Here is a 25,174-nt window from a genome sequence, read left to right on the forward strand (position 1 = left end):
CATTTTAAACAAATCTTTAAATATATTATACAAAGTAATAAATAAAATCAACAAAAATATATCTAAAAGCAATCAAACTTACATCTAAGTTATTATTTCCATCTTTTCGTGCAATCGCGTGTAATGTAAGTCAAATGACATCTCGGCTTTCATCGCCTTGAATTCTCGGCTCGGACACGATGTTTAATGCAAAAATATATGCATGAAAAATCTTTGTCACAGCTCGTAAACTAGCACGATACATTCACAAAGTTTTATATTTTTAATATATATCGTGATTTCCTGCTTAAAACATTCAGAATAACACGATTTAACAAAAATCTTTCGCCAACTTCAGAAATTTTTCAAACACGAGCTTGGTATCACAGCTGTAATATGATTGGCTGCATTAGGTCATGGGCTCAAAATTGACCAATCACGAAACTTGTAGCAGATTTCGGCAAGAAAGCGTCATTAGAAACCAATTTTAATCCAATGAAATCGCTTGCTATAACTATGGAAAAAAAACAGGCGGTGTTTATGAGCGTGTAGATGAAGGAATAAGCTTTCTAGCGATGTGTCATATGCCATTCTTCGACGAACGTGTTATTCATACGAAGCCTCAAAAACGGCAGTATTTCTTCATGTTACTGAGCGGACAGCCGCTGTTATCGGGAAATGGGTAATGACAGAAACTATTTATAATTCTTTTTAAAATGATTTTCCAATTACGTAAACAATGAAAATAAAACAGAAATAGGTAAGTGGATTTTATGAAATCTTATATTTGCCGAAAATCGTCAAGTTTTCGCTTCCTTGGTCCTTAATCTGGATGTTAACAACGTGTTAGCTTACATTTTTTATTTACAACAAACTTAATTAAGTTGTAAATGCATTATTTTAAATAATGTGAAACATAACTTTCATGTTTATAAACCATAGGATCAGACCTTTCAAATGGTGTATAACATGTAGTAGCAAATATATTTTACAAGCAGATATTTTCTTTGATAAATGTTGGCTTCGTCTATCACACAAGAGTCTCTGGGAACTCGGTGTCCCAGCAGTAAACACTTCTGGTTGACTGGTGTTGAAAGAGTTAAATACCTTCACATATCTAGAATGTGTGCCTGCAGACGAAAATTAAAATATATTGATATAGAAATAGTGTTTTGGATGCACATGTTCATTTCTGTGCCATTTAGGCTAATGAATTCAATCCTGCAGTTTTAAGTTATCTGTGAAATTGAAATGGATGTGTGCACTCATGGCCTTACTACTAGCTCAACATCTCTAGCCTCTATATATGTAGTTGAGGACATTCTGTTCAACCAGTTTGCAAAAAGTTTATAAATGTGTTTTGTATGTAATCAGAGACTAGCAGGCTGGACATAGTATACTTTGATATATAGATACTTTGATATATAGATACTTTGATATACAAGAACTGGGTATGTTCATTGTTTCAGGGTACTTCTGTCCGGTGGGGTCAATCTACAAGGAGCCCAATGACACCTACTGCCCAATCGGACATTACTGCCCGGAGGGTGTGGCTGCAGCCATTCCATGCAGGAACAACAGCTATGTGAGTTCAGGGAGGCTTTCACCTACAGACAAGTGTCAGAAGCAAAGTGATGCTCACTATAATTAAACCATATGGGGAATCATTTGGAACATGTCTGCAATACCCACTCTCATTAGAAATACCCATTTTCGTTAGAAATGACTGAGGATAATCTTGCTGATTGTGGCTGAAATTTTGATGGCTAGTCACTAAAGCATTAAAACAGTCATAGTGGATTTGAATCCATGTTTGCCTGATTACATTTCTAGTTTTGGCTTTTGCAAGAGCTCTCCAATCAAAGGGGGCAGGGGTGGCCCAGTCATCTAAGGCGACGCGATTCGCTGTGCAGAGTTGCGTCCCTTGGGCATGCCAGAAACCTGTGATTGTGGGTTCGAATCCTGGTTCGCCCCGAATCCAGTGAATTTATCCAAATAAAAGTAATAAAAAGAATACAGTGATGTTTCTTTGGATACATTGAGAAGTTAAAATGAAGAGTTTTTGGTAGGAAAAATCTCTAGTCTAAAGGAATCTGGATTAGTGATATTCAATATTCATCTGTCAGATCTTTAATGTCAGTATTCTGCCGTGTTGCAAGCACAGTCAGAGTTGTGTCCCTTGGTCATGCCAGAAACCTATGATTGTGGGTTCGAATCCTTGTTTTTAGGTTTGTCAGCACCATACCCTTGCTCGTGGATTTCACTAAAGTGGTAAAGGTCTGAGACTTGCATCACCTCAGGCTTTCCTCTCACATTAAGCTGACACGCCGTGATATAACTGGAATAACGTTAAAACCGGCATTAAACTCACTCACTCTAATCAAAATTGGAAAACTTTTTTCAAACAGGTTTCATGCCTGATCAGGACCATTTTGTTAGACTGCATCATGTAATTCTAAATATGTTTGTTGCAGGTAAACCACACCCATGCTGTGACATGCTACGATTGCCCGGCAGGCTACTACTGTAAAGGTGAAGGACAAAATGCCATCTGTCCAATCGGATACTACTGCCCATCAGGAACAGGCCTTGATTGGCTGTCCTGCCCCCGAGGAACATACAGTGATGTGGAAGGCTTGTATGCAGAGGTCCAGTGTAAGCCCTGCCCAGGGGGGAAGTACTGTGGTGGGGAACATCTAGATGCCCCCACTGGGGACTGTGCCCAGGGACACTGGTGTGTGTCAGGCATCGATCGTGAATATCCAAATGGTGTCAATAAGACAGATCCTCTCAACAACACGTGTTACGATGACCGCCAGGTAGGGTCCGGTGGTCTCTGTCCTGTGGGAAGTTACTGCCCAGGAGGGGTGAGCAGCGTTTTCCCGATACCCTGCGAGAACGGAACATACGCTGATGTGGAGGGGCTCGACAAGTGCATCTCCTGTCCAGAAGGTAAGAAAATACAGTTTGCAGTGTTGTGGAAGATTTAAAGATGAAGTCTACTAGGTGTCCTACCTGGTGCAAATGTCCAAGGTCCTGATACAATTGTCAATGATCTGCTACCAGTGTTCAATGATATGCCAGTGTTCATTGATCTGGTGCCAGTTCCCAATGGCCTGATACCAGTGACCAATGATCTGCTACCAGTGTTCATTGATCTGGTGCCAGTTCCCAATGGCCTGATACCAGTGACCAATGCTCTGCTACCAGTGTTCAATGATGGGCCAGTGTTCATTGATCTGGTGCCAGTTCCCAATGGCCTGATACCAGTGACCAATGCTCTGCTACCAGTGTTCAATGATATGCCAGTGTTCATTGATCTGGTGCCAGTTCCCAATGGCCTGATACCAGTGACCAATGCTCTGCTACCAGTGTTCATTGATCTGGTAAATGATCTGGCACCAGTGATCAATTCTCTGAAGCCAGTTGTCCATGGTCTGGTGCTGGTGCCACTGTCCAAGGTTCGACCCTTGAAGATACAGGGTAGAATAGGTCTTCAGCAGTCCATGCTTGCCGTAAAAGGCGACTATGCTGGTCATAAGAGGCGAATAACGGTCATTGTATCCCAGTTGTTTGGATCGATGCTCATGATGTCAGTCACTGGATTGTCTTGTCCAGACTCGCTTATTTACAGAACGCCTTCAAAAAGCTGTAATATTGCTGAGTGTGGGGTTAAACAAGAAACAAACAATGTCCAAGTTTCTGGCACCAATGATCAGTGATCTTAAACAAATGTCAAAATATCTGATACCTGTGTGCTGTGATCTGTTCAATGACATGTTACCAGTGTTCAATGGTCTGCTACCAGTTTTCATTTGTCTTGGTGATTGTGGTTGTGGCTGTAAGCTCTATGCCTGTACAATGTGTCCTGTGGTGTGTAGGCTACTACTGCCCTGCTGGGACGGCCAACTACACCGATTACCCATGTGAAAGTGGACACTACTGCCCCAACAACACACAACGCTGGAATGAGTTCCCTTGTGATGCTGGGACTTTCAACAACGACACAAGCAGAACAAAGAAAGCTGACTGTCTCACCTGCCCAGGTAAGATCCAGTTATACTGTGTAAATAACCATGGGTATTATTTGTTGAACTATTCCTAAAAACTACCACACATCACTGCATTCAAGTGTGTAGCTAGGGGAAATTATGATTAAGCAAACATTTTCTCCTGAAACACTTATAATGCTAATCAAACACATGCAGGACTGTACAATATATCACAAGGAGATATCCCTGCTGGAAGTGTAGAACAGTTTGATCATAGCGATCAAACGCAGATATCCTAAAAAACTAATGCCAGAAGCAAACAATCTGACTTGGTTGATGCATATTATTGTCCCAATTGCATAGATCAAGGCTTGTGATGTCAGTCACTGGATTGTCTGGTCCAGCTTTGATTATTTTACATCTCATCGTCATATGACTGGAATATTGCTGAATGTGGTGTTTAACAACAAACAAAACAAAAAAATGATGTGGTGTTCCCTCCATTTCTTTTTTTGTAAAATACACCATATATCTGCTCCTTCCAAACATATGTACATGTGTTAGAAGAATCACATCCATCAACAGTTGATGTTAATGTACAAGGATGCCATGAACTATTTGTTTAAAAAAAATAAAATCCTACCTCCTTAGATTTTAGAAATTTGAATAAAAGTCTAATAAGGAATTTATTCTGGCCAAAGTGTGAATTTAACATGCTGTTTGACATTTCTCTTGAAGGTCAAAATGATACTTTCATGTTCAACAGTTTTGGTGATGAAAAAAAATTATTCTATATTTGTAAACTTGTAGTCAATGAACCCCTAAACCATGTATTAATAAGGCCTAACATTTCAGGTGGCCAGTATTGTGCACAGACTGGCCTCTCCACACCATCAGGACCATGTGATTCTGGATACTACTGCATCAACGGCTCGAAGACAGCAGCGCCCTCTGGTGTGGGTGGTGACCAGTGTGTTGCAGGCTACTTCTGCCCACAGGGTTCCACCAACCCCACCCCCTGCACCCCGGGCCACTACTGTGCCACGGAGAGGCTGAGCAACACGTCAGGGCTCTGTGACCCTGGGTACTACTGCACAGCTCTCGCCACAGTTGGTAATCCCAACGATGGAACCACAGGTAAGGGACCTGAATTCATTTTGTTCTGAAATACTGTTTGGTACACTTTGATCTATGGCAATAATCTTCATGTCATATACATGAAATAATTAATTTTTACTAAATCAATCAATCAATCAATCAACAGGGCAGTGGGTTAGCCTCGTGGTTTAAGTGTTTGCTCATCATGCCAAAGGCCTGGGTTCGATTGCCCACATTGGCACAATGTTTGAGGCCCTTTTCTGGTGTCCACTACCGTGATATTGCTTGAATATTGCTAAATGTGGCGTAAAACCACACTCACTTTGGTTAACCACAACCTTCACTGTTTTGCAATCTCAACAACATGATGCTAATGCTTACATTATTTACTATAATTTATCCTCTAAAGATGTGAGCACAGCTGAATCCACATCGAGAATTATGACAATGTTAACTCTGAACCAGTATGGCTATTGTGACACCTATTTTCTTAATGAACATTGTCTTCTACTTTTGTGCTATCATTTCTGACTTTAGTTGCAATTTTATGAAGCAGTTCTTTGTAAATAAAGACATCATTATCATTATTCATTCATATGAAGAGAGAAACTTGCTCGTACTGGTTTGCTGTTGTACAATATGATTATTAGTTACAGTTTAAGCTTTATGTACCTATTGTCATGAAATGCTAATGTATATCTGTAAAGTTATGCAATAAATTGTAATTCTATAACTTATGTAGATGATGCAGAGATGTATGAACAGTACAATATGCTATAACATGTTTTACTGTCTGTGCAGGTGATATCTGCCCACAAGGCGCCTACTGCCCTGAAGGCAGCCCCTCCCCAAGTCTCTGTCAAGCTGGCTTCTTCCTCAACAGTACCGGGAATGATGCAGAGTTGGACTGTATCCAGTGTCTGCCAGGACAGTACTGCGCTGGGGGTGGCAATGTTGTCCCCGATGGACTCTGTAGTGCTGGCTACCACTGTCCGGGTGGTCAAGACTCGCCCACACCCCCTGGCTACAACTGCAGCATGGGACACTACTGCCCTGAAGGAAGTCCTGCCGAGCTCAGATGTCCTTCTGGAACATACCAAGATGAACTTGGCCAAGAGTTCTGTAAGTCCTGCCCAGTGGGGTTCTACTGCGACAGTGTAAAGGAACCTGTGGTCCTCTTCAACTCGTCCTCCTGTCCCCAAGGCTACTACTGTCCCGTCAACACAACACGGGCGAATGAGTTCCCTTGCCCATTCGGGACATACAACAACGTCACAGAGAAGACAGAAGTGGCCGACTGTTTGCCATGTACTGGAGGAATGCACTGTAGCGCAGAAGGTCTGGCTGAGCCAGTTGGACCATGTGATGCAGGGTACTTCTGTACATCAGGATCCAACAGCTCCACGCCAGTCATGGGAGACAAGGCTGACATCTGCCCGACAGGGTTCTACTGCCCACAGGGTAGTGTTGTAGCCCAGTCCTGCCCCCCGGGCACCTTCAACCCCACCACAGGCAGGCAGAGTGAAGCCGAGTGCACCAACTGTACCGGAGGCTCCTTCTGCCCTGACTACAACATGACTGCTGCAGGACCTCTCTGTTCTCCAGGTAAGGCAGGACCTCTCTGTTCTCCAGGTAAGGCAGGACCTCTCTGTTCTCCATATTCCCCATATTTACAATATGTCGGGCCCATTTCTGGCATCCCTCCAATGATATTGCTGGAATATTTCTAAAAGTGGCATCAAACCCAACTAACTCACTCCTGTTGATATCTCGATAGTCCTTCATGTATGATGTCCTCCATTCACAGGCTATTACTGCCCAACACGAGCGGACTCCGCCAAGTTCATGCTGTGTCCAGAAGGCTCGTACTGCCCCGAGGGAACTGACCTGCCCAGACAGTGTCCACCAGGCACATTCTCCAATGCCACCGGTCTGACCAGCTCTGTTGAGTGCACCCTCTGCCTAGGAGGCTACTACTGCCCTGACCCAGGTAAACTACCTCCTTGTACAATGGTGTATCTGTGTTGTTAAAACATTCATTTCCTAACTGACATAACTAATCAGTCTGATGTTTAGGGCCTTGTGCTTATTTTCTTATTTCTGGTTTCTGGGTCATCTCTTGTTTGATGCAGATAGTAACTTGAATGGAAAGCTTTTCAGATATATGTTGCTTTTACAGTTTTTGTGTGTTGTGGTCAGATAGTGTTGGCATTTTGCTTGAATAAGAATTTGTATTCAGCCCCATCAACACTATGCATGAAGATTGCCAGTTGTACGCAGTATATTTTTTAATTGGCCAATCATCATCAGTACTTCTAAATTGTCACTACTGGAGAAGTGAAGCATGAGTGAGTGAAGCATCCAGACCAGCATTAATGATTTCTGTCTCTTGAAAATGAAGACCAGTTCCAAATGCAAATAATTCAACTGGATATTTCCACCAAAAAAAGAGGACCATCGAAGAAACATTTGTGTTTTGTGTTGGTTTTCAGATTGTTGTGTTTGAATCATACAGAAGTAAAGCTGGATTATTTTAGAAAGCTGACATCTACTACCCACCCATACTTCATATTCTGTTGTATCTTGTTTCGTTCAGGTATGACAGAAGCCACAGCAACGTGTTGGGGCGGCTACTACTGTCCTAACAACATGTCTGTACCCAACCCTGTGGACAACCTGTGCCCCCGAGGTCTGCACTGTCCTAATGGAAGTGAGATATACAAGGTACGCAGCTCCCATGAACCTGACACACCGTCACATGTAGGGTGTCATATTCAGCCAACATTACTCACTTCTGAAAGGATGTAACATTTGTTAAGAGATATTCCCAGAACTGTTTCATTACTATCACATGGACACATACTGATCATCCCATTATTAGCACAGTCTCGCTAATGTTTTTTTGTTTTAAACATTTTATTTCACCTTTTCCCGGCCGTTACATGAGGAGGATGGCCATCCAGGGCAATGGTCACCCTCACATTCTGAAGACAATGTATGTATACATTTGGGGAAATTAAATACAAGTATTGGAAATGGTGCCAAGGTGATTTTTAAGAAATATAACAAAACATACACACAGTCAATCATTCAAAATATTATTCAAACACTGATCCTGGCAAGAAACAAATATGAGAAAGAGATACATATGTTATTGCTGTTCTGCTTCTTCAAACAATATGTGATAAAAGATTCATGATTTATAAAATGTAGCTACATTACCATTTGTAAAGGCTATATTCTTCTCAATTTTGTATCTCAGACTAACATCTTTTTGAAATATTGCGAAGCAAAGAATTGTTTTTTTTTAATCTGCAAAAATATATAAAAGATTTAGCTATTAAAATAAGAAAATCAAAAACTTTGTCAGTAACAATATTTTCTTTAACACCAAATGAAACAAGTTCAGCACTTAATTTCATATGATGTATATGGCTACATTTATTTATCCAATCTAAGAAGGTTTTCCAAAATACTTGTACAAGTTCACATTCCCAAAAAATGTGTACAATAGTTTCATCATAACATTTGCAAAAAGAACAAAGCGTGGTATCAGAAATATTCATTTTAAACAACAAAGAATTAGTTGCAAGTATTCTATGTATGATTCGATACTGAAACCAATAGTCTGGCTAATGTTGATAAGGTGATGTTAAAGGTGGCCTGAGACCAGACACTTATGCCAGTCAGGAAAGTGTGAAATTCTAAGATGTTATCAAGTATCAAGTTATTGGGAATGAGAAGATATTGAATGATTGACAAATGAGTTACAACTTTTTACCCAATGGAAAGTCTTGGGCAGCTTATGTAGGTCTCAGTATTTTTTTGTGATATTAAGGGATGACTGACATGGGGATCAGGTAGTCTCAAGGTCTGCTTAGTTTGAACCTGTGAAAAGAGGAAGGTTCAACTATGACAAAATGAGATAAAGTTTCTGTCAAAATGGTGATGACAATGATTTGTTAGCGGGTGTTGATAAAATATTTCATGCCCACCATATTGCATTCCAGGAGTGTTCCCCCGGCACATATACCAACCACACGGGAGCATCAGCGTGTTCCCCCTGCCCCCAGGGCTTCTACTGCCTCCCTGTACAACCAGAGAACGCAACCCTCAATGCCCAGCCTTGCCCTGCAGGATACTATTGTCCAGAAGGTAGATTATATCTGCTTTTAGTTAAGTCTTAATTTGACTAAAATTACAAATTACCAATTTTAAGGCTCACAATTCAGAATATTAATAAGACTTGAAATTAGTTATAAAGTGTGAATTGTTGTGTGTATGTTATAAGGGTACACATTGTATTTTCCTTGAAAAAAGTTTTTTAACAAAGTATCGAAACTTCTGATTAGTTGGGTTGATATAAACAAACAAATACTTTGAACTTGGAACAGTCTGTTTTTCATTTTGCAAAAGCTCTTCCAGGAGACAAAATAAAATATTTTCTTGCCCTATATATGTTAATTTTTTTTATTATAATTAAGGTGAAACAGTGTTGATTAAAGGGTTTTTTTTATTTTGAAGTTGTAAGAGGTGTTAATGATGACTTCCTGTGTGCAGGTACTGGTCCGGACTGGATGTCATGCCCCAGCGGGACGTACGGTGACCAGGAGGGGCTGTATGCCTTGTCACAGTGTACGCCTTGCCTGGGAGGGCAGTACTGCATTGGGGAGCACCTCACCACACCCACTGGAAACTGTGTTGCAGGTACAGTCTCTCTCTGTAGTAATGTAGAACAAAAACTGAAACATCGTCTCTATGGTATTAGTGTAATCATTAACTGTTAGGTTGATCTACAGCTTAACTTTTGTTGCCTGAAAAACAAAGTAATGTTCGAACAATTTAAATCAAACTTGCTCGGAATGTGAATGTCTTGAGCCTAGCCTCCCTTTAACACCTGTATGAATATACCACTAAAGGTGCAAAGGTAACAACTTAAGCACAGACTGAGATGAGAAGATATTTATGAATATGAACATAACAAGTCTTCTTGTTTCTACAGGATATTTTTGCACATCTGGAGTTGACCGTCCCATGCCTGGAGCCAGTAATGACAGCACTGCAGTCAACTGCACTTGCCCAGAACAGGCCTTCCACAAGGGCATCGGTGGTGTGTGTCCGCTTGGGCACTATTGTCCCGAGATGAGCGAGAAGGCCCTGCCATGTGCAGCAGGAAGCTACGCAGACAGGATTGGCATGGAAGCTTGCAGTGTGTGTCCCCAGGGATACTACTGTCTCGCCAACTCATCAGAGTTCCTCAGTTCTCCCTGTCCAATGGGTCAGTGCTGATAACCCTACACTTATTATGTTCCATTGAAAGTCGTTAACCGTGTCCCATTGTCCCATTCGCCAAATGCACTGCAATTAATTGTGCAGAGTTCAGTCCCTTGGGCATGCCAAAATCCTATGATTGTGGGTGCGAATCCCTGATTGCCCCTATGATGTTTCCAGTTTTGTCAGCATCATACCTGTGCTTGTGGATTTCACCAAAGTTGTAAACATCTGAGATCTGCATCACTTCCATCTTTCCTCCCACAAGAGGGGCACGGGTGGCCCAGTCGTCTAAGGTGCCGCAATTCGCTGTGCAGAGTTGCGTCCCTTGGGCACGCCAGAAACCTATGATTGTGGGTTCGAATCCCGGTTCGACCCGATTATGTTTCTAGGTTTGTCAGCACCATACCCGTGCTCGTGGGTTTCACCGAAGTGGTAAACGTCTGAGACCTGCATCACTTCGGGCTTTCCTCCCACATTAAGCTGAAACGCCGTGATATAACTGGAATACTGTTAAAAGCGGCATTAAACCCAACTCACTCACTCACTCCTCCCACATCAAGCTGACTCACCGTGACATAACTGAAATACTGTTCATAGCAGCATTAAACCTAACTCTCTCACTCACTCATGACACATGAACATTCATTAACAACATGTAAATTTAATATGGCAACAGTGAAAGAGCTATGAGTGTCCGAATTTCATGTAAGCGGATATACTAAAGTTAAACAGTACATGTAACTTTGAAATACAAGCTTCTAAATGTTCACCCTTTAGGGTAGGATAATATTCTTTTGTGCATACAGAAATGGTTAAACTTCGTATTGTGTTTCACCCATGGACTCCCTCACATGAACTCTCCATTTGGTTAGTTTATTTCTGCTGTGTGTGCTACCTGTGAATAAGGCCTGTGGATAGCCTTGTGGTTGAAGTGTTAGCTGAACATGCTAAAAATCCGGGTTCGATTCCCCAATTAGGTACAATGTATGAAAATATTGATGTTGCTGTCAGGATATGTGGCTTGAATGTTGTAAAGAGCAGCAGTGAACTAATTTTACTGTTCAGAAAATATCAAATACTGTTGTTTTTTTCATTTCAGGCCACTATTGTGTGAATGGCACTGAATTTGACACCCAGTACAAGTGCCCTGCTGGCACATACAACCCTGTGGATAAAGCCACAGAACCTACGGACTGCCTGGATTGCCCCGGGGGCAAGTACTGCCAGGGTGAAGGCAACACTGCACCCACGGGCAACTGCAGTGAGGGATGGTATTGTTCGGGGGGTTCCGACTCCCCCAACACCACCACCAGTGGAGGACAGTGTCAGGCAGGGTACTACTGCCCTGAAGGTGAGACAGCGAGTAATGGGCCTTGCTCTTAGCTCTAAGACGATCATTAATTGCTATTAGTGGTTTATTGTGCGATAAACACCTCCCACTCGTCATATATTTCTTATATGAGATGTCAACATTATGTACAGCCTCTTGAAGGATGTTGATAAAAATGTACAAGCGTTAAAATATTTACCAAAATTTTAATAATGATGACTCCCTGAATAGAATTTGTCCTCGGAAATGTCGGACAAGTCCATTTTACGAAGAGGTGGGTTAAGTTTGGTATTTCCCCCATATTCTCACAATCCTCGTGTCAATTATCTGTACCTTTTCTTCAAATACCAATTGTCATATCTCTCCCACTTTTGGATGCGATCGTTCAACCACTATGTTTATCTGTGTAGCCCAGCTACATCTACAGGGAACAACTCACTAGACACTCCCCTCTCAAAATTAATGTCGTTGAATTTACGACATCATCAAGTTGCGAGCGCATGTTCGAATCTCCAGAAATGATGTCATGATGAAACAATGTTTTATCGTGAAATAAACCACGCTTTGTTCTTTATTGTACTTCGTGATTTATCGCATAGCTATTTTATATATGTTAATGAAGACTTAGTGTATCATTAAGATCACTTTGTTCAAAAGTGCTATTAAAGGACTCTGATGATGTGATTGAGCATTTGGTCAACAGGTTTTGGTATGAAAACCATATGGGTCGAAAGAAAAATGTAATAGTGAGAATATTTATATATATATTTTGAGAAGACTCTTTAAAATGAAGGGAAATATTAGAAAGTTAAATGTAGGAAAACTGCTACTTGGGGTGTTTCTCTGAATGACCAACATGCCATGATGCAGAAAGCAGTTGTCTGGGTCAGTGTTAATATTATGAATAGTTAAACTGAAATTATGTTCAAATTCAGTATGCATTTCTTCAAACAGTATTAATGCATTTTTTTATATATTGTTTTACTCTTGACAACGTTAGTAGGAAGGCTTATGGTAGGAAGTGGTCTGGCCTCCAAAATGTAACAGGAAGGAAACTGCTGCAAATCTATGATCAACATTAAATGACTTCTTCCTATCCTTCAGGCTCCTCGGACCCTCAGCCCTGCCCCGGGGGCACGTACTGTCACATGGCTGGTCTGGCTGCTCCAACAGACAACTGCACTGCTGGCTTCTACTGTATCCTGAAGGCAACACTCGCCACGCCCACTGACGGCACAACTGGAGACCTGTGTCCTGCAGGCTACTACTGCGTGTCGGGATCAGCAGCGCCCTCTCCATGCAGCCCCGGCACCTACAGCGGCAGCACCCACAACACCGACCCTGCGGACTGTGTCACCTGCTCATTCGGGGAATACTGTGGAGACTACAATCTGACTCTCACATCAGGTCAGTTGCTGGCGTTGTTTCCCTAGGCAACACTTTGTCACTTTTGGCTTTGCTGATTTTTACTTTCCAATCAGAATTGTAACAAAAGTTAACTAGAATGTGATCTGGTTGATGATTGGATGTTGACTCATGCTGTCAGTCACTGGATTGTAAAGCCCATGACTGATCACAGGCCAGAATATGTTTGAATGCAACGTAAAACAACATTGATTCATTCTTTTGTTGCATATTAGTCATTTAAACGCCAAAAATCTAAATCTCACTGTACCAGGAAACTGCAGTGCTGGATACTACTGTCCCCAAGGGGAGAGAACTCCTGATCCCTACCTCTGCACAGTCGGCCATTACTGCCCTGAACACAGTGCTTCCCCTACCATCTGCCCCAGCGGCTTCTATCAGGAGAATACAGGCCAGTCCACCTGTGACGAGTGCCCTGAGGGGTACTACTGTGACAACAGCTACGGTGTCGTGTACGTCAACGACACCATCAAATGTCCTGAAGGGTACTACTGCCCAGCAGGTGAGTTTCATGATGTGTTGGCAGACTGAGAAATGAAATGTTTGAAGGAATAATAAATTGGACTTCGAGAACCTATTTTCACCAACATTTGAGATTTACTGCAAGCATTTGATGGATTTCATAATATTTTGTGGGTGAAATCAGTGAGTGAGTGAGTGAGTATGGTTTTACGCCGCTTTTAGCAATATTCCAGCAATATCATGGCGGGGGACACCAGAAATGGGCTTCACACATTGTACCCATGTCGGGAATCGAACCCGGGTCTTCGGCGTGGCGAGCGAACGCTTTAACCACTAGGCTACCTGACCGCCCCTTGTGGGTGAAATCAAAAGTTACTTGGTAATATATCCTTCCAACTGAAAAGCAAATGCCCAAAGGAGAACAGAAAATGGACTTTACATACTGTACCCATTTTGTGATCAACCCAGGCCTTTTGCATGTAAAGCGAACACATTAACCACAAGGCTACCTTGCCTCACAAAGTTTTGCTGTTCTTTGTAAAGGAGATCTAAGATAGAAGAATTTGACAACCAATAGCTTTACAAAACATTAGTTTGTCCTGCACATGAATTTCCTTTTGATGTAATTCAAATCTTTGTGTCTTTGACCCTTTGCCAGCAAAAATGGAAAAGGACCTACTGTATCTAAAGTTAGGGGCCATACTTGTCTATAGTAGTGTTTGAAGGACACTTATTGTTTTGAGATGTTTTTCCTTGTATCTTAGCCTGAGAAGTACGCTGAATCTGACTTCAAATAAGATGCCACAAGTCTAGAGTTGCATCCTTTAGGCATACCAGAAACATATGATCATTGGTGCGATTCCAGATTATTTCTATGTGTAGGTTTGTCAGCACAATACGCAACAATGTGGTAAACGGCAAAGGCCTGCATTACTTTAGACTTTCCTCTCACATCAAGCTAATATGTCTTGATATAACTGCAATACTGTTCAAAGATGCATTGAACGACACTCACTCCAACAATCAATATCCCCAACTCGCTGACTGTTGATGTGTTTCTCCAGGTACCCAGCGCAGCGACCAGTACCCCTGCCCCCTCGGCACCTTCATCAACCTGACAGGCCTCAAGTCAAGTAACGAGTGCACACCATGCTCTGGAGGCTACTATTGTGGCATCGTAGGACAGTCACAGCCCACGGCTCTCTGTGCTGCTGGCTTCTACTGTAAGCGGTTTGCCATGTACCTCACACCAAACCAGACCGGAGATGCTGACGTCTGCCCACAAGGTAACCTCACTGCCTCAATAGTCAGATAGACACATGAAGATCCGGGGTAGAATAGGTCTTCAGTAACATGCAGTAAAAATCGACTATGCTTGTCGTAAGAGGTGACTAACGGAATAGGGTGGTCAGACTTGCTGACTTGGTTGATGCATGTCATCGTATCCCAATTGCATGTATCAATGCTCATAATGTCATTCAATGGATTGTCTGGTCCAGACTCGATTATTTACAGACCGCCATCATATAGCTGGAATATTGCTTAGTGCGGCATTAATTAACAAACAAAACAAACAAACAATAGTCGGCTAGAAGATAGTGTTTTTGTCAGTCATGCTCATTGTGGTTAAGCAGTGGTCATCCTGAGGCAGCAGATGGATCCCTTTTAAAATGCTTGACTTGGAATGACTGCTGAGAATGATGAAAACTCGGACAATCTAGACACTGTGAGTCATTTTCAGTCTGGAGGAGTAATTACTGGTTTGTCTGGTCCAGACTCGGTGTAACTAGAAATACAGTTATGGACATTCTGACTGAGTTTCTTTTGAGTTTGTTTTTAGCTTCTTCTTTTTATTAAGATCCAGGTTAGAATTGGCCTAGCTTGTCGAAAGAGGTGACTAACGTTATCGGGTGGTCAGACTCGCAGACTTCGTTGGTGCATGTCATTACATCCCATTTGCAAAGATCAATGTTTGTTATGTCAATCACTGGATTGTCTGTCTCAGACTTATTTATATACAGACCTCCATCTTATTGCTAGAATATTGCAAGAATATTGCTGAGTATGGCATTAAACAGAAACCAAACACTCACTCACTCATCAGTGTCATATTGCTTATGTCTTCTGTTGTTGTCTCCCCAGGCTCCTACTGCCCTGAAGGTACAGCGGACCCCGTGCCCTGCCCACCAGGAACATTTGGTGCAACAGACGGTCTGGAAAGTGAACCCAACTGTACTCAGTGCCTCTCAGGGCGGTACTGTGAGACTCCAGGACTCACCGATACAGAAGGTAACTGTGCACGATACTTGTCTTTAATACACTGAATCCTGTTTTCCCTGATTATGTCTTAAAGGATGTCATTACCCATGCTTGAGGTTTTCACCAAAAAGTGGTCAATATCTAGAGCACCACTTCTGGCTTGTTTCGCAGTGAAGCTGACACTCTGTGATATGATTTTAATAAGAAATCACTCAGTTTTCATGGATTTTTTCTGTAACTGCTCATTGGTTGATATTTATTCCCAAGTCTGCAGCCAATGTCATTAGAAATTACCAAATTGGAATTACAAATTTCACAATTGATGTTAATATATATAACACATTATGATGATATGGCTTTGAAGAGGTACCTTTTGTTCAACTGATGACAGGACAAGTAAAGAGGAAGAGGCTCTTTGTTCTTAGTTTCACAGTTGACTGCGATCTTAATATACAATGTTAAAATGCCTCTGAATTTAAGAAAATTGGAGTCCAATTAGGAACAAAATAATGGATTTTTTTTACCAATTTTTGTCCATTAAAAGTCCTCCAAATTTGATGTTGCTAATTCCAGTCTCAGTCAACATTATTCTCTTGACTGATCCATGTTCTTTCATCTTGGTTCAGAAACAAAATGTCAAATTTCTTCTCAAGATCTACCGTGATTTTGTATATTCACTTGTACCATGTCTGCTTCTCCTCCAGGACCATGTTCTGCTGGGTACTTCTGTGTTGTGGGGTCAAGTTCAAGGACAAGTGAGATCTGTCCAGAAGGGAGGTTCTGCCCTGAAGGAACTGGAGTGCCCGAACTATGTCCAGAGGTAGTGTGATGTTCTGTCTGTTTCAAAGCCAAGGGATCTTCACATTTGACAATTTTTTATTCTAATGATTCTCACCTGGAAATGATTGATTGATCCAATCTGAAAAACAGAAAAATTACATGTACAAAAAGGGCAGTCAAGTAGCCTCGTGGTTATAGTGTCTGGTCGTCACAGACAAAGCCCATTTCTGGTGTCCCCCGCCGTGATATTACTGGAATATTGCTACAAGCGGCATAAAACCATACTCACTCAGTACATGTGCAAATGATTACAGAAATTTCAATTAAATTGCAAAGCCTTTGTCAGCTGCAGGTATTGGTAATGACATTTTTTTCTGAAATGTCTCAATTCTTTCCAGGGTACGTTCAACCCCTACACTGGTATCAACAGCACCGATGGCTGTACTCCCTGTACAGAAGGTGAGTTCTGTGACCTGGCCGGCCTTAACGTGACATCCGGAGCGTGTGAGCCAGGGTTCTACTGCCCACCTGGTCAGAATGCTTCCAGACCCTCCGACTATGTGTGCACTGTCGGACACTACTGCCCACTCAACTCCTCACAGCCTGTGCCGTGTGCCAACGGAACCTACATGAACCACACAATGGCCTCTGAGTGCTACATTTGCCCAGACGGATGGTAAGAATACTCACTTCAACTTGTTTTTATTTCTGTGTTGTGAGGAGAGTAAGCCACTGATTGTGATATAGCTCAAGGAGCATAACGTGACTCCTAGTCCTTACTCCTTTTAACACTCCTAGTCCTTACTCCTTTTAACACTCCTAGTCCTTACTCCTTTTAACACTCCTAGTCCTTACTCCTTTTAACACCAGTCCAGCATATTGAAGGTCTGGCATCAGTTCCACACATCATGGATAGAATGTGTGTTCTTGGTGTCCCCTGTCATGACATGGCTGGAATATACCAAACCTCAACTACTCTCTTACTGAAATCATTTTCTTTCTTTTAGATTACAATGAACACATGACTTTAGTGTAGCCCACTTTTCCACACCTTACTGCACCAAGGTGTTCATCAGCAAAGTTCATTAGACTCCTCGACCGCCTCCGTGTTCTAGTGGTAGAGCATCTGCCCGGAGAGCGGAAGGTCCGGGGTTCGATCCCCGACCGCGTCATACCAAAAGACGTTTAAAGATGGTACTTGTTGTTACCCTGTCTGGCATTCGGCATTAAGGGGCTAAAACAAGGACTGGTCGGCTCGGAGTCAGTATACTGTGTCTGGGTGGGGTATTCATGTTTAACTGCGGCATGGTATCTCAGTAAGCTAGCACTATAAATCGGCATCAGTCCGGACTAGTACAAGCAGCCACACAAACACACACACGTACATGCACGTCGCTATATAAGTGCAAAAATCTTGGACGCAACGTTAAACCCCATTTGACCTCACACCTCATTAGACTCCTCAGAGATAATGTTTCCTTGTAATGCTCCTCCAGGTACTGTATCAAGGGTGACCTGGTCCAGGAATGCCCTGAAGGCTACTATTGCCCTGAAGGGACAGGAATCAACTGGCAGCCATGTCCACATGGAACATTCAGCAACACGACCGGCCTGGCCAATGAGAGCCAGTGTGAGCAGTGTACTGGTGGTTATTACTGTAACCAACATGCAGCCATTGCTCCTGCCGCCCAGTGTGATGAGGGATACTTCTGTGAATATGGCCTTGACCGTGCCAGACCAAGTGGAAACAACTCGGCAGTTGTTATTGGATCGTGTGCTGATGCAGGTTTGTGATATGTTTAGTCCTCCATGGATCAGATGCTGTCCAGATTCCATCTACATTGTATATGTCTGCGTCTTGCCATGTGTGCACTAGTCATCAAAGGCACTGCCATTCACTGTGCAGAGTTACATTCTTTTGGCATACTTTGATAATGGGTTTGAATCCTAGTCAGCCCTGTTTATGTGTCAAGGTTTGTTGGCACCAAACCCTTGCTTGTGGGTTTTACCGAAGTGGGGGGAGCGCGGGTGGCCCAGTCTTCTATGGCGCCACCATTGGCTGTGCAGACTTGTGCCCCATGGGCACGCCAGAAACTTAAGATTGTGGGTTAAATCCCGGTTCACACTGATTATGTTTCTAGGTTTGTCAGCACCATATCCATGCTCCTGGGTTTCACTGAAGTGGTAAAGGTCTGAGAACTGCATCACTTCAGGCTTTCCTCCCATGTTAAGCTAACACACTGCGATTTAACTGGAATATAAGGCGGCGTTAAACCCAACTTACCACTCACCAAAGTGGTCAACATCTAATTAACTTCTGACTTCACCACCACTTCAGGCTGACATGCCATAATATGAATGAAATATTGTTCACAGCTGCGATAAACCAAACTCACACTCTTTATATAACTTTGAAGTTGATCCTCAATAGTATTTTATAAACATAGTTCCTCCACACCATACTCTGTAAAACTAATTGCTGAAATTCACTGCACATGGCATTAATGCTGTGATATTTTGTTTGTATGGACCAACACTTGATGCTTTGTGTTTGTTTCCCCAGGTCTTGAGACTGGAGTGGGCGGTGTCTGCCCCGTGGGTCACTACTGCCCCCAGGGAACGTCCCACCCCATCCCGTGTGGCCCCGGTTCATACAGCAATATCACCGGCCTGGCCCTGTGTTACACCTGCCCAGCTGGGTACTACTGTCTGGAAGGTAATCATTGCTGCTCATCAACGGTGTCATGATTCACATATTTACACCCGATCCTACAATGCACAATATGCCAACCCATGTTTTAATTATGTATCGATTTTCAAAAGGTATTGTTTACAAAGTTTTGCAATAACTTGCTTGATATCAACTCAGTTTGTATTACCGCCTATCACAAAGCAAAATGCTCAATCTAGACCCGTGAAGATCTGGGGTCTTCAGCACACCATGCTTGCCGCAAAAGGCGATTATGCGTGTCGTAGGAGACAACTAACAGGATCGGGTGGTCAGGCTCGCTGACTTGGTTGATGCATGTCATCGGTCCCAATTGTGTGGATCGATGCGCATGATGTCAATCACTGGATTGTCTTGTCCAGACCGCCATCATATAGCTGGAATATTGCTGAGTGCGGCGTTAAACAACAAAGAAAGAAAGAAAGATAAATACGATAAACACAAGCCTGGATTAATCAACCAATTATGTATACAGTGGAAATTTTTTAACTTATCCTGCATTACTCCGTATTGCATTTACTGCTATGTTTGACAGAGAGACGAACTGTGTGAGATCCAGCTGCTGAAGAAAGTTGTCCCAACCAGCCCAGGAGGCAGCGCCCTCTCACAGTCGGCACGTGACCCGGAAGTCATGACGTCACACCAAAAGACATAACTGCTTTGTCACCTCCACGGACGGACGTACTTTGTATCCCTTGTGGAAATTAAAGCTTATTATTTGTTTTTTATATTTTGCGTGTTTCTACATTCATTATATGCTGCTACATTGTTACCTGTTATGGGCCGTGACCTTAGGGTCTTCCCATTCGTAAATTGTAACGTTTATCGCTCGTCTGTGGCTCACGTCACAGTAATTTACGGGCGCAATGTTGTTCCCGCCATTTTGTTTTCTTTCCCGCCATTTTGGCCATTCACCACGTGGCCACGTAATGTCGTGTTCTGCGTTTTGAATTCTCTCTTTGGCTTGGGTAATACATTACATTTATGTATGTTGTTTTGGTGTGCTTAAAGCCTTGCCTTTTCGCTACCTCTCAGCGTAATTGTTTCTTCTCATAAACTTCAATATAATACGAAGTTTATGAGTTACATTATGTCTCCCGTACTCTGTGGTTTTGCCACATGGTTACGTGTTTGCTTAAGGCTTTGCCTTTTCGCTCCCTTTTAGCGTACTTGTTTATCTCATAAACTTTAATAAAATATACTGTTTTTGAGTTACTTTATGCTTCCCATACTTTGTGATTGGCCACACATTATGCTTCCCGCACTTTGTGGCTTTGCCACATAGTTATGTTTTGCTTAAATTCCAGATTTTCTGCCTCGCTGCACTTGTTTCCGCGGGAACAAATCTGGTCGGGGCCGCCCCTTTCTGCCGTGATTGTACGACGCCCTGTACTTTCACAAGGCAGTGCCGATGTTGCAGTCATTCGTCGCTGTGATCCTTCAGCTCATGCGAGTATCCAGGACACACCTCACTCAACGTGCTCGTCGACCCCCACCTACGTTGACGGCAGCAGCGCTCAGCAGAGCTTCACGGCGGCTCCCAACGTAGAGTCTGCCTCCCATGGCACGACATACGACCGTTCACGGTCTCCTACTCCACCGGCGGCTCCAGCGCTCCCAACGTAGAGTCTGCCTCCCCTGGCACGACATACGACCGTTCACGGTCTCCTACTCCACCGGCGGCTCCAGCGCTCCCAACGTAGAGTCTGCCTCCCATGGCACGACATACGACCGTTCACGGTCTCCTACTCCACCGGCGGCTCCAGCGCTCCCAACGTAGAGTCTGCCTCCCCTGGCACGACATACGACCGTTCACGGTCTCCAACACCGTCAACGCTGATGTCTCCGGCGCCCCCGGCGCCTCTGATGACACGGCGCCTCTGATGACTCGGCGCCTCCGATGTCTCGGCGCTCCCGGCGCCTCTGATGACACGGCGCCTCTGATGACGCGGCGCCTCTGATGACTCGGCGCCTCCGATGTCTCGGCGCTCCCGCCGCCTCTGATGACGCGGCGCCTCTGATGACACGGCGCTCCCGGCGCTCCCGGCGCCTCTGATGACTCGGCGCTTCCGATGACTCGGCGCCTCTGATGACTCGGCGCCGCTGATGTCTCGGCGCTCAACAAGCTTCATGACTTGTTCATGACAAGCTGATGACTCGGCGCCTCCGATGACTCGGCGCCTCTGATGACTCGGCGCCGCTTATGTCTCGGCGCCTCTGATGTCTCCGCGCTCCGGCGCCTCCGCATCCTCTGATGTCTTCGGCGCTCAACAAGCTTCAGATCAACAAGCTTTATCAAGCTCAGATCAACGAGCCGACCATCCGATCTTCTACTGCGGCTTAAGGGGCACCATCGGCAATCGCCTCCCCGGCGCCACTGCCCTCTTCTCTTGCTGCCGTCTCATAACTCGTCACACGGAGAAGCATGGTGAAACAACTGTCGCCGCTCCTTTCGCTACTCTCCCGTCGGTCTTCGGGATCGTGACTATCGTTCTACTTCCTGGGTGGAATCATTTCAACCAATAGACAGTTGGTCTGATTCAACTTGCCCACTGAGACGTTATCCATAATCCCGTCGTTTAAAGCGCTATGATTCCGGAGAGATAACCTGCGGGTTTCCATCGAAACAGAGCGTCATGTGAACAGCGTCTGTATCAGATTCGACGACGACATCCACTTACAAAGAGTTTACTTCGTCGACATCGCAGACATCAACGCTGTTCTACCCTACCCTAGCGCCAGCGTTCCTGAGAGAGACTCTTCCTCGGCGCTCCCCGGGTTTTCCACGACGCCCATGGGGTTCCGTGTTTTATCGCAAAACTCGGGTACACCACTTGATCGTCTCTCACACAGTTCATTGAGGATTGTCTGTGTGTGGAGTTTGCACCTCAGTTCCGACTCCAAGGCGGTTTTCTCGGCTACTGCGCAGAGTGATTTACATGTCACGTGTCAAGTACTCGGACTGTCAACAACTCCGACCGGATTTAGGTCAACTTACCATGGCAAGGGGTGCCATGTATTTCTACAGATTGGTTTCCATGTCTACCTGTACGCTTGGTGATACCACTCAACCAGGCGCCTGTCGCAGTCCATCCATGCACGGATGTTGGAAACAATAGACCTCCTCTACCAACACGGCTGTCACGAGGAACCTTGTTTCATCAACCCTTCGCTATAAGAACGATAGTGCCTATAGGCGTTCAAGGGATGGAAAAGATCGCCTTCCTTCGTCCGGTTTGATCTTTTCGACTACGACAGGTAGTCCTATCTTCCGCCTTGACTACCGGACACAGTGTCGATTTGATACTTAAAGTCCCTCGGCCGTCCCACTGACCCCTGTTGCATACCTGCCTCGTATCGTGTTGTCGTCCTCCATCGTCACCTCGATATAAGAACAGGAGTACTTATACGCCGCTTCAGGGATGAAAACGATCTCATTACTTCGTGCAATGGCCATATTGCCTCGACTTCCTACTACCCGGTTACGTCGATGCCCCGGCGGTCGATTGTGAAGCTGGTTTACTTCGTCTACTTGAGGTTGGCTCGCAGGCGATCACACCTTTTTTCCGAATCGTACCGACGGTACGCAATCGCAGACCCCTGTTGCTGACTACCTCCCCTGCCACCTTGTCAGTGGCTAGTGGCCCACGCCAGCCCACATTGTGACCACCTGTGATCCAGAGATCAACACCATTGGCACAGCAACAGCCTCGAGATAAATGCTTATCCAGGACGGCACTTGCTGACAGTGCATTCTCGGTCACGCCCTGTTGATCGTGTCCACTGACGACGTCACCGTAGTGTGGTGTTTGCGGACCCAGAGTTCTCGCCCCTCTCCCGGCGCCACAAACTCGACCGGCGCCCCCGAGAATCACCATCTTCGGCGTTCCAGGCGCCTCAAGCTCTCCGACGCCTCACGCTCTCCGGCGCCTCGGGCCAGACTATGTGAAACGGTCGACACCCCAACCCTAGATCTGTTTGCCTCATATCTGAATGTGGCCAGCTGTCGTCTTCCATTCCACCTGTGCCGGATACGACCGCTGTGGCAGTCGAAGCCTTCCATCGTTCCTGAGAAGGATTACGCGCGTACGCTTTTCCGACTCCGGTTCTCCCTCCCACGGTTCTTCAGAGATCCAGGCCACTCGACCCCTGCCATTGACTTTGGTCTCGCCTTATTGGTCAGCCAGAAGTTGGGTTATCGACCTCCGAAACATAGCCAGAGACAACCCCTGGAACTTCCGGTGTGGTCCAACCTTCTGCTCCATCCACACGGTCTGTTGCCACACCCTCATACCCGCATGTTATCGTCTGCACGCCTGACACACATGCAGAAAGCCAAGGGCTATTCGGCTAGAGCGACCAAGGCTATTGCTTCAGCCCACCGTCCATCTACAGGGGGACTGTATGCTGATAACTGATGCTTGTTCCAGGCATTTTGTTCTGACAAACACCAGGATCCGATGACAGCGTCACCGCAGATCCTGGATCAGTTCCTTCTGTACTTGTGTAGCACCCATCGGTTGAAGGGCTTACCACCCCCACATACCTGGTCGCCATCTACTCCGTTCTGGCCATCCCGGACGATCGGAGAAAGACGAAAATTCCCGACCTACGGGCCTGGCTGCGCTCGTTCAGTCTTGAAGACCTGAAGACCAAGTTCGGACCGCCTGCGTTGGATCTGAATGTGGTCTTCAATACCCTTCGAACCACTCCCCTCGTCTTCCTTCTTCGACCTTAAGTAGAAGACGGGTGTTTCTACTGGTTTTGACTACTGCCGCTCGAGTCCATGTACAGCACGCCCTCGACGCCTCCCATGCCCGGTTCGAATGCGGTACCCAGGGCGCCGTTCATCATGGACCGTACTGGGACGTCAGCGTAAAGATTCAACTCCCAGGACAGCCTGATAGATCATTCCTTGTCCCCTCCCCCCTCGTCCAGTGTGGGTGCCGAGGATGAGGATGAGCGTCATTATGCCCAGTAAGGGCACTGAAGGTTATTCTACGATCTAAAGACTGCCGCAAGTCTAGGAAACACCTTTTTCTGCCGGTCTCCCCTTCGTCGCTGTCGTTGGTCAGCCGGAATACTTTTCCCTGTGGCTCCGGGCGGTCATCCTTAAAGCGTATGAGCCGCCGGATTGGACCCTCCCCCCAAAGGCTATTACCTGAAATAAAATGAGATCAGGGCGATCGTATTTACACTGGTTCTTCACGGTATACTGTTCCATCCCGTCGTTCAGGGAAGCCTGCTCGTGGCGATCGGACACCGCCTTCACCAACCACTACTTCCGTGATGTAGCCTTGAAAGTTGTCGCCGGCGTTCACAGTTTTGGTCCCTGGTTGTAGCCCAACAGGTCATCTATCTCCGACGCCACTGATTCTCCGATACCCTGAGCGGGGCCCGTCGACCTTTCTGGTGTTTATCACCCCAGACGAGACGGCTCTCTTGCGTTCCGCATTCGCTCTTAGGTCAGTTTTAGTTTTGGGTTACCCGACTCATTCTATTGCTGTCACCTATCCGGGTTTTACTTTTTGCATCAACTCTCGTTTCCTGACGACAGGAATGGTAGTAGATGTGGTCACCGGCGCCGACGCCAACGCCGCTGCTTCTCTGGTACCTGAGCGGTGCCCGTCGACCTCACCGGTGTTCCTTGCCTCCAGCCTAGAGGGCTCTCCTGCGTTTCGCATTCGCTCTTGGGATTGGTCGTAGATTTTGCCGCCGACGCCGCTGATTCTTCGATTCCCCGAGCGGGGCCCGTCGAACTCTCTGGTGTTTATCACCTCAGATTAGCTCTAGGTTCTACTGCGTTTCGCTTTCGCTCTTCGGTAAGTTATATATTTTGGCTACACG

The 25,174-nt window shown here is 44.9% G+C and overlaps 1 protein-coding gene across 1 annotated transcript in view; it reads left to right on the plus strand.

Moving 5' to 3' along the window:
* LOC124111392 overlaps positions 1–25,174 on the plus strand; it is a 172,263-nt gene that overhangs the window by 78,538 nt on the left and 68,551 nt on the right. Inside the window, exons 44-62 of the mRNA XM_048382016.1 lie at positions 1,449–1,564; positions 2,454–2,931; positions 3,861–4,025; positions 4,827–5,108; positions 5,871–6,674; positions 6,877–7,059; positions 7,666–7,793; positions 9,080–9,224; positions 9,630–9,776; positions 10,072–10,347; positions 11,443–11,694; positions 12,778–13,080; positions 13,352–13,600; positions 14,625–14,846; positions 15,703–15,849; positions 16,524–16,639; positions 16,998–17,275; positions 18,096–18,385; positions 19,163–19,315. Coding sequence (XP_048237973.1) covers positions 1,449–1,564; positions 2,454–2,931; positions 3,861–4,025; positions 4,827–5,108; positions 5,871–6,674; positions 6,877–7,059; positions 7,666–7,793; positions 9,080–9,224; positions 9,630–9,776; positions 10,072–10,347; positions 11,443–11,694; positions 12,778–13,080; positions 13,352–13,600; positions 14,625–14,846; positions 15,703–15,849; positions 16,524–16,639; positions 16,998–17,275; positions 18,096–18,385; positions 19,163–19,315 — 4,734 coding nt within the window. The remainder of the gene's footprint in view (positions 1–1,448; positions 1,565–2,453; positions 2,932–3,860; positions 4,026–4,826; positions 5,109–5,870; positions 6,675–6,876; positions 7,060–7,665; positions 7,794–9,079; positions 9,225–9,629; positions 9,777–10,071; positions 10,348–11,442; positions 11,695–12,777; positions 13,081–13,351; positions 13,601–14,624; positions 14,847–15,702; positions 15,850–16,523; positions 16,640–16,997; positions 17,276–18,095; positions 18,386–19,162; positions 19,316–25,174) is intronic.

The sequence above is a fragment of the Haliotis rufescens genome, unplaced genomic scaffold (assembly GCF_023055435.1).
Source record: "Haliotis rufescens isolate VD_foot unplaced genomic scaffold, xgHalRufe1.0.p SCAF_4, whole genome shotgun sequence".
In the NCBI taxonomy this organism is placed as follows: Eukaryota; Metazoa; Mollusca; class Gastropoda; order Lepetellida; family Haliotidae; genus Haliotis; species Haliotis rufescens.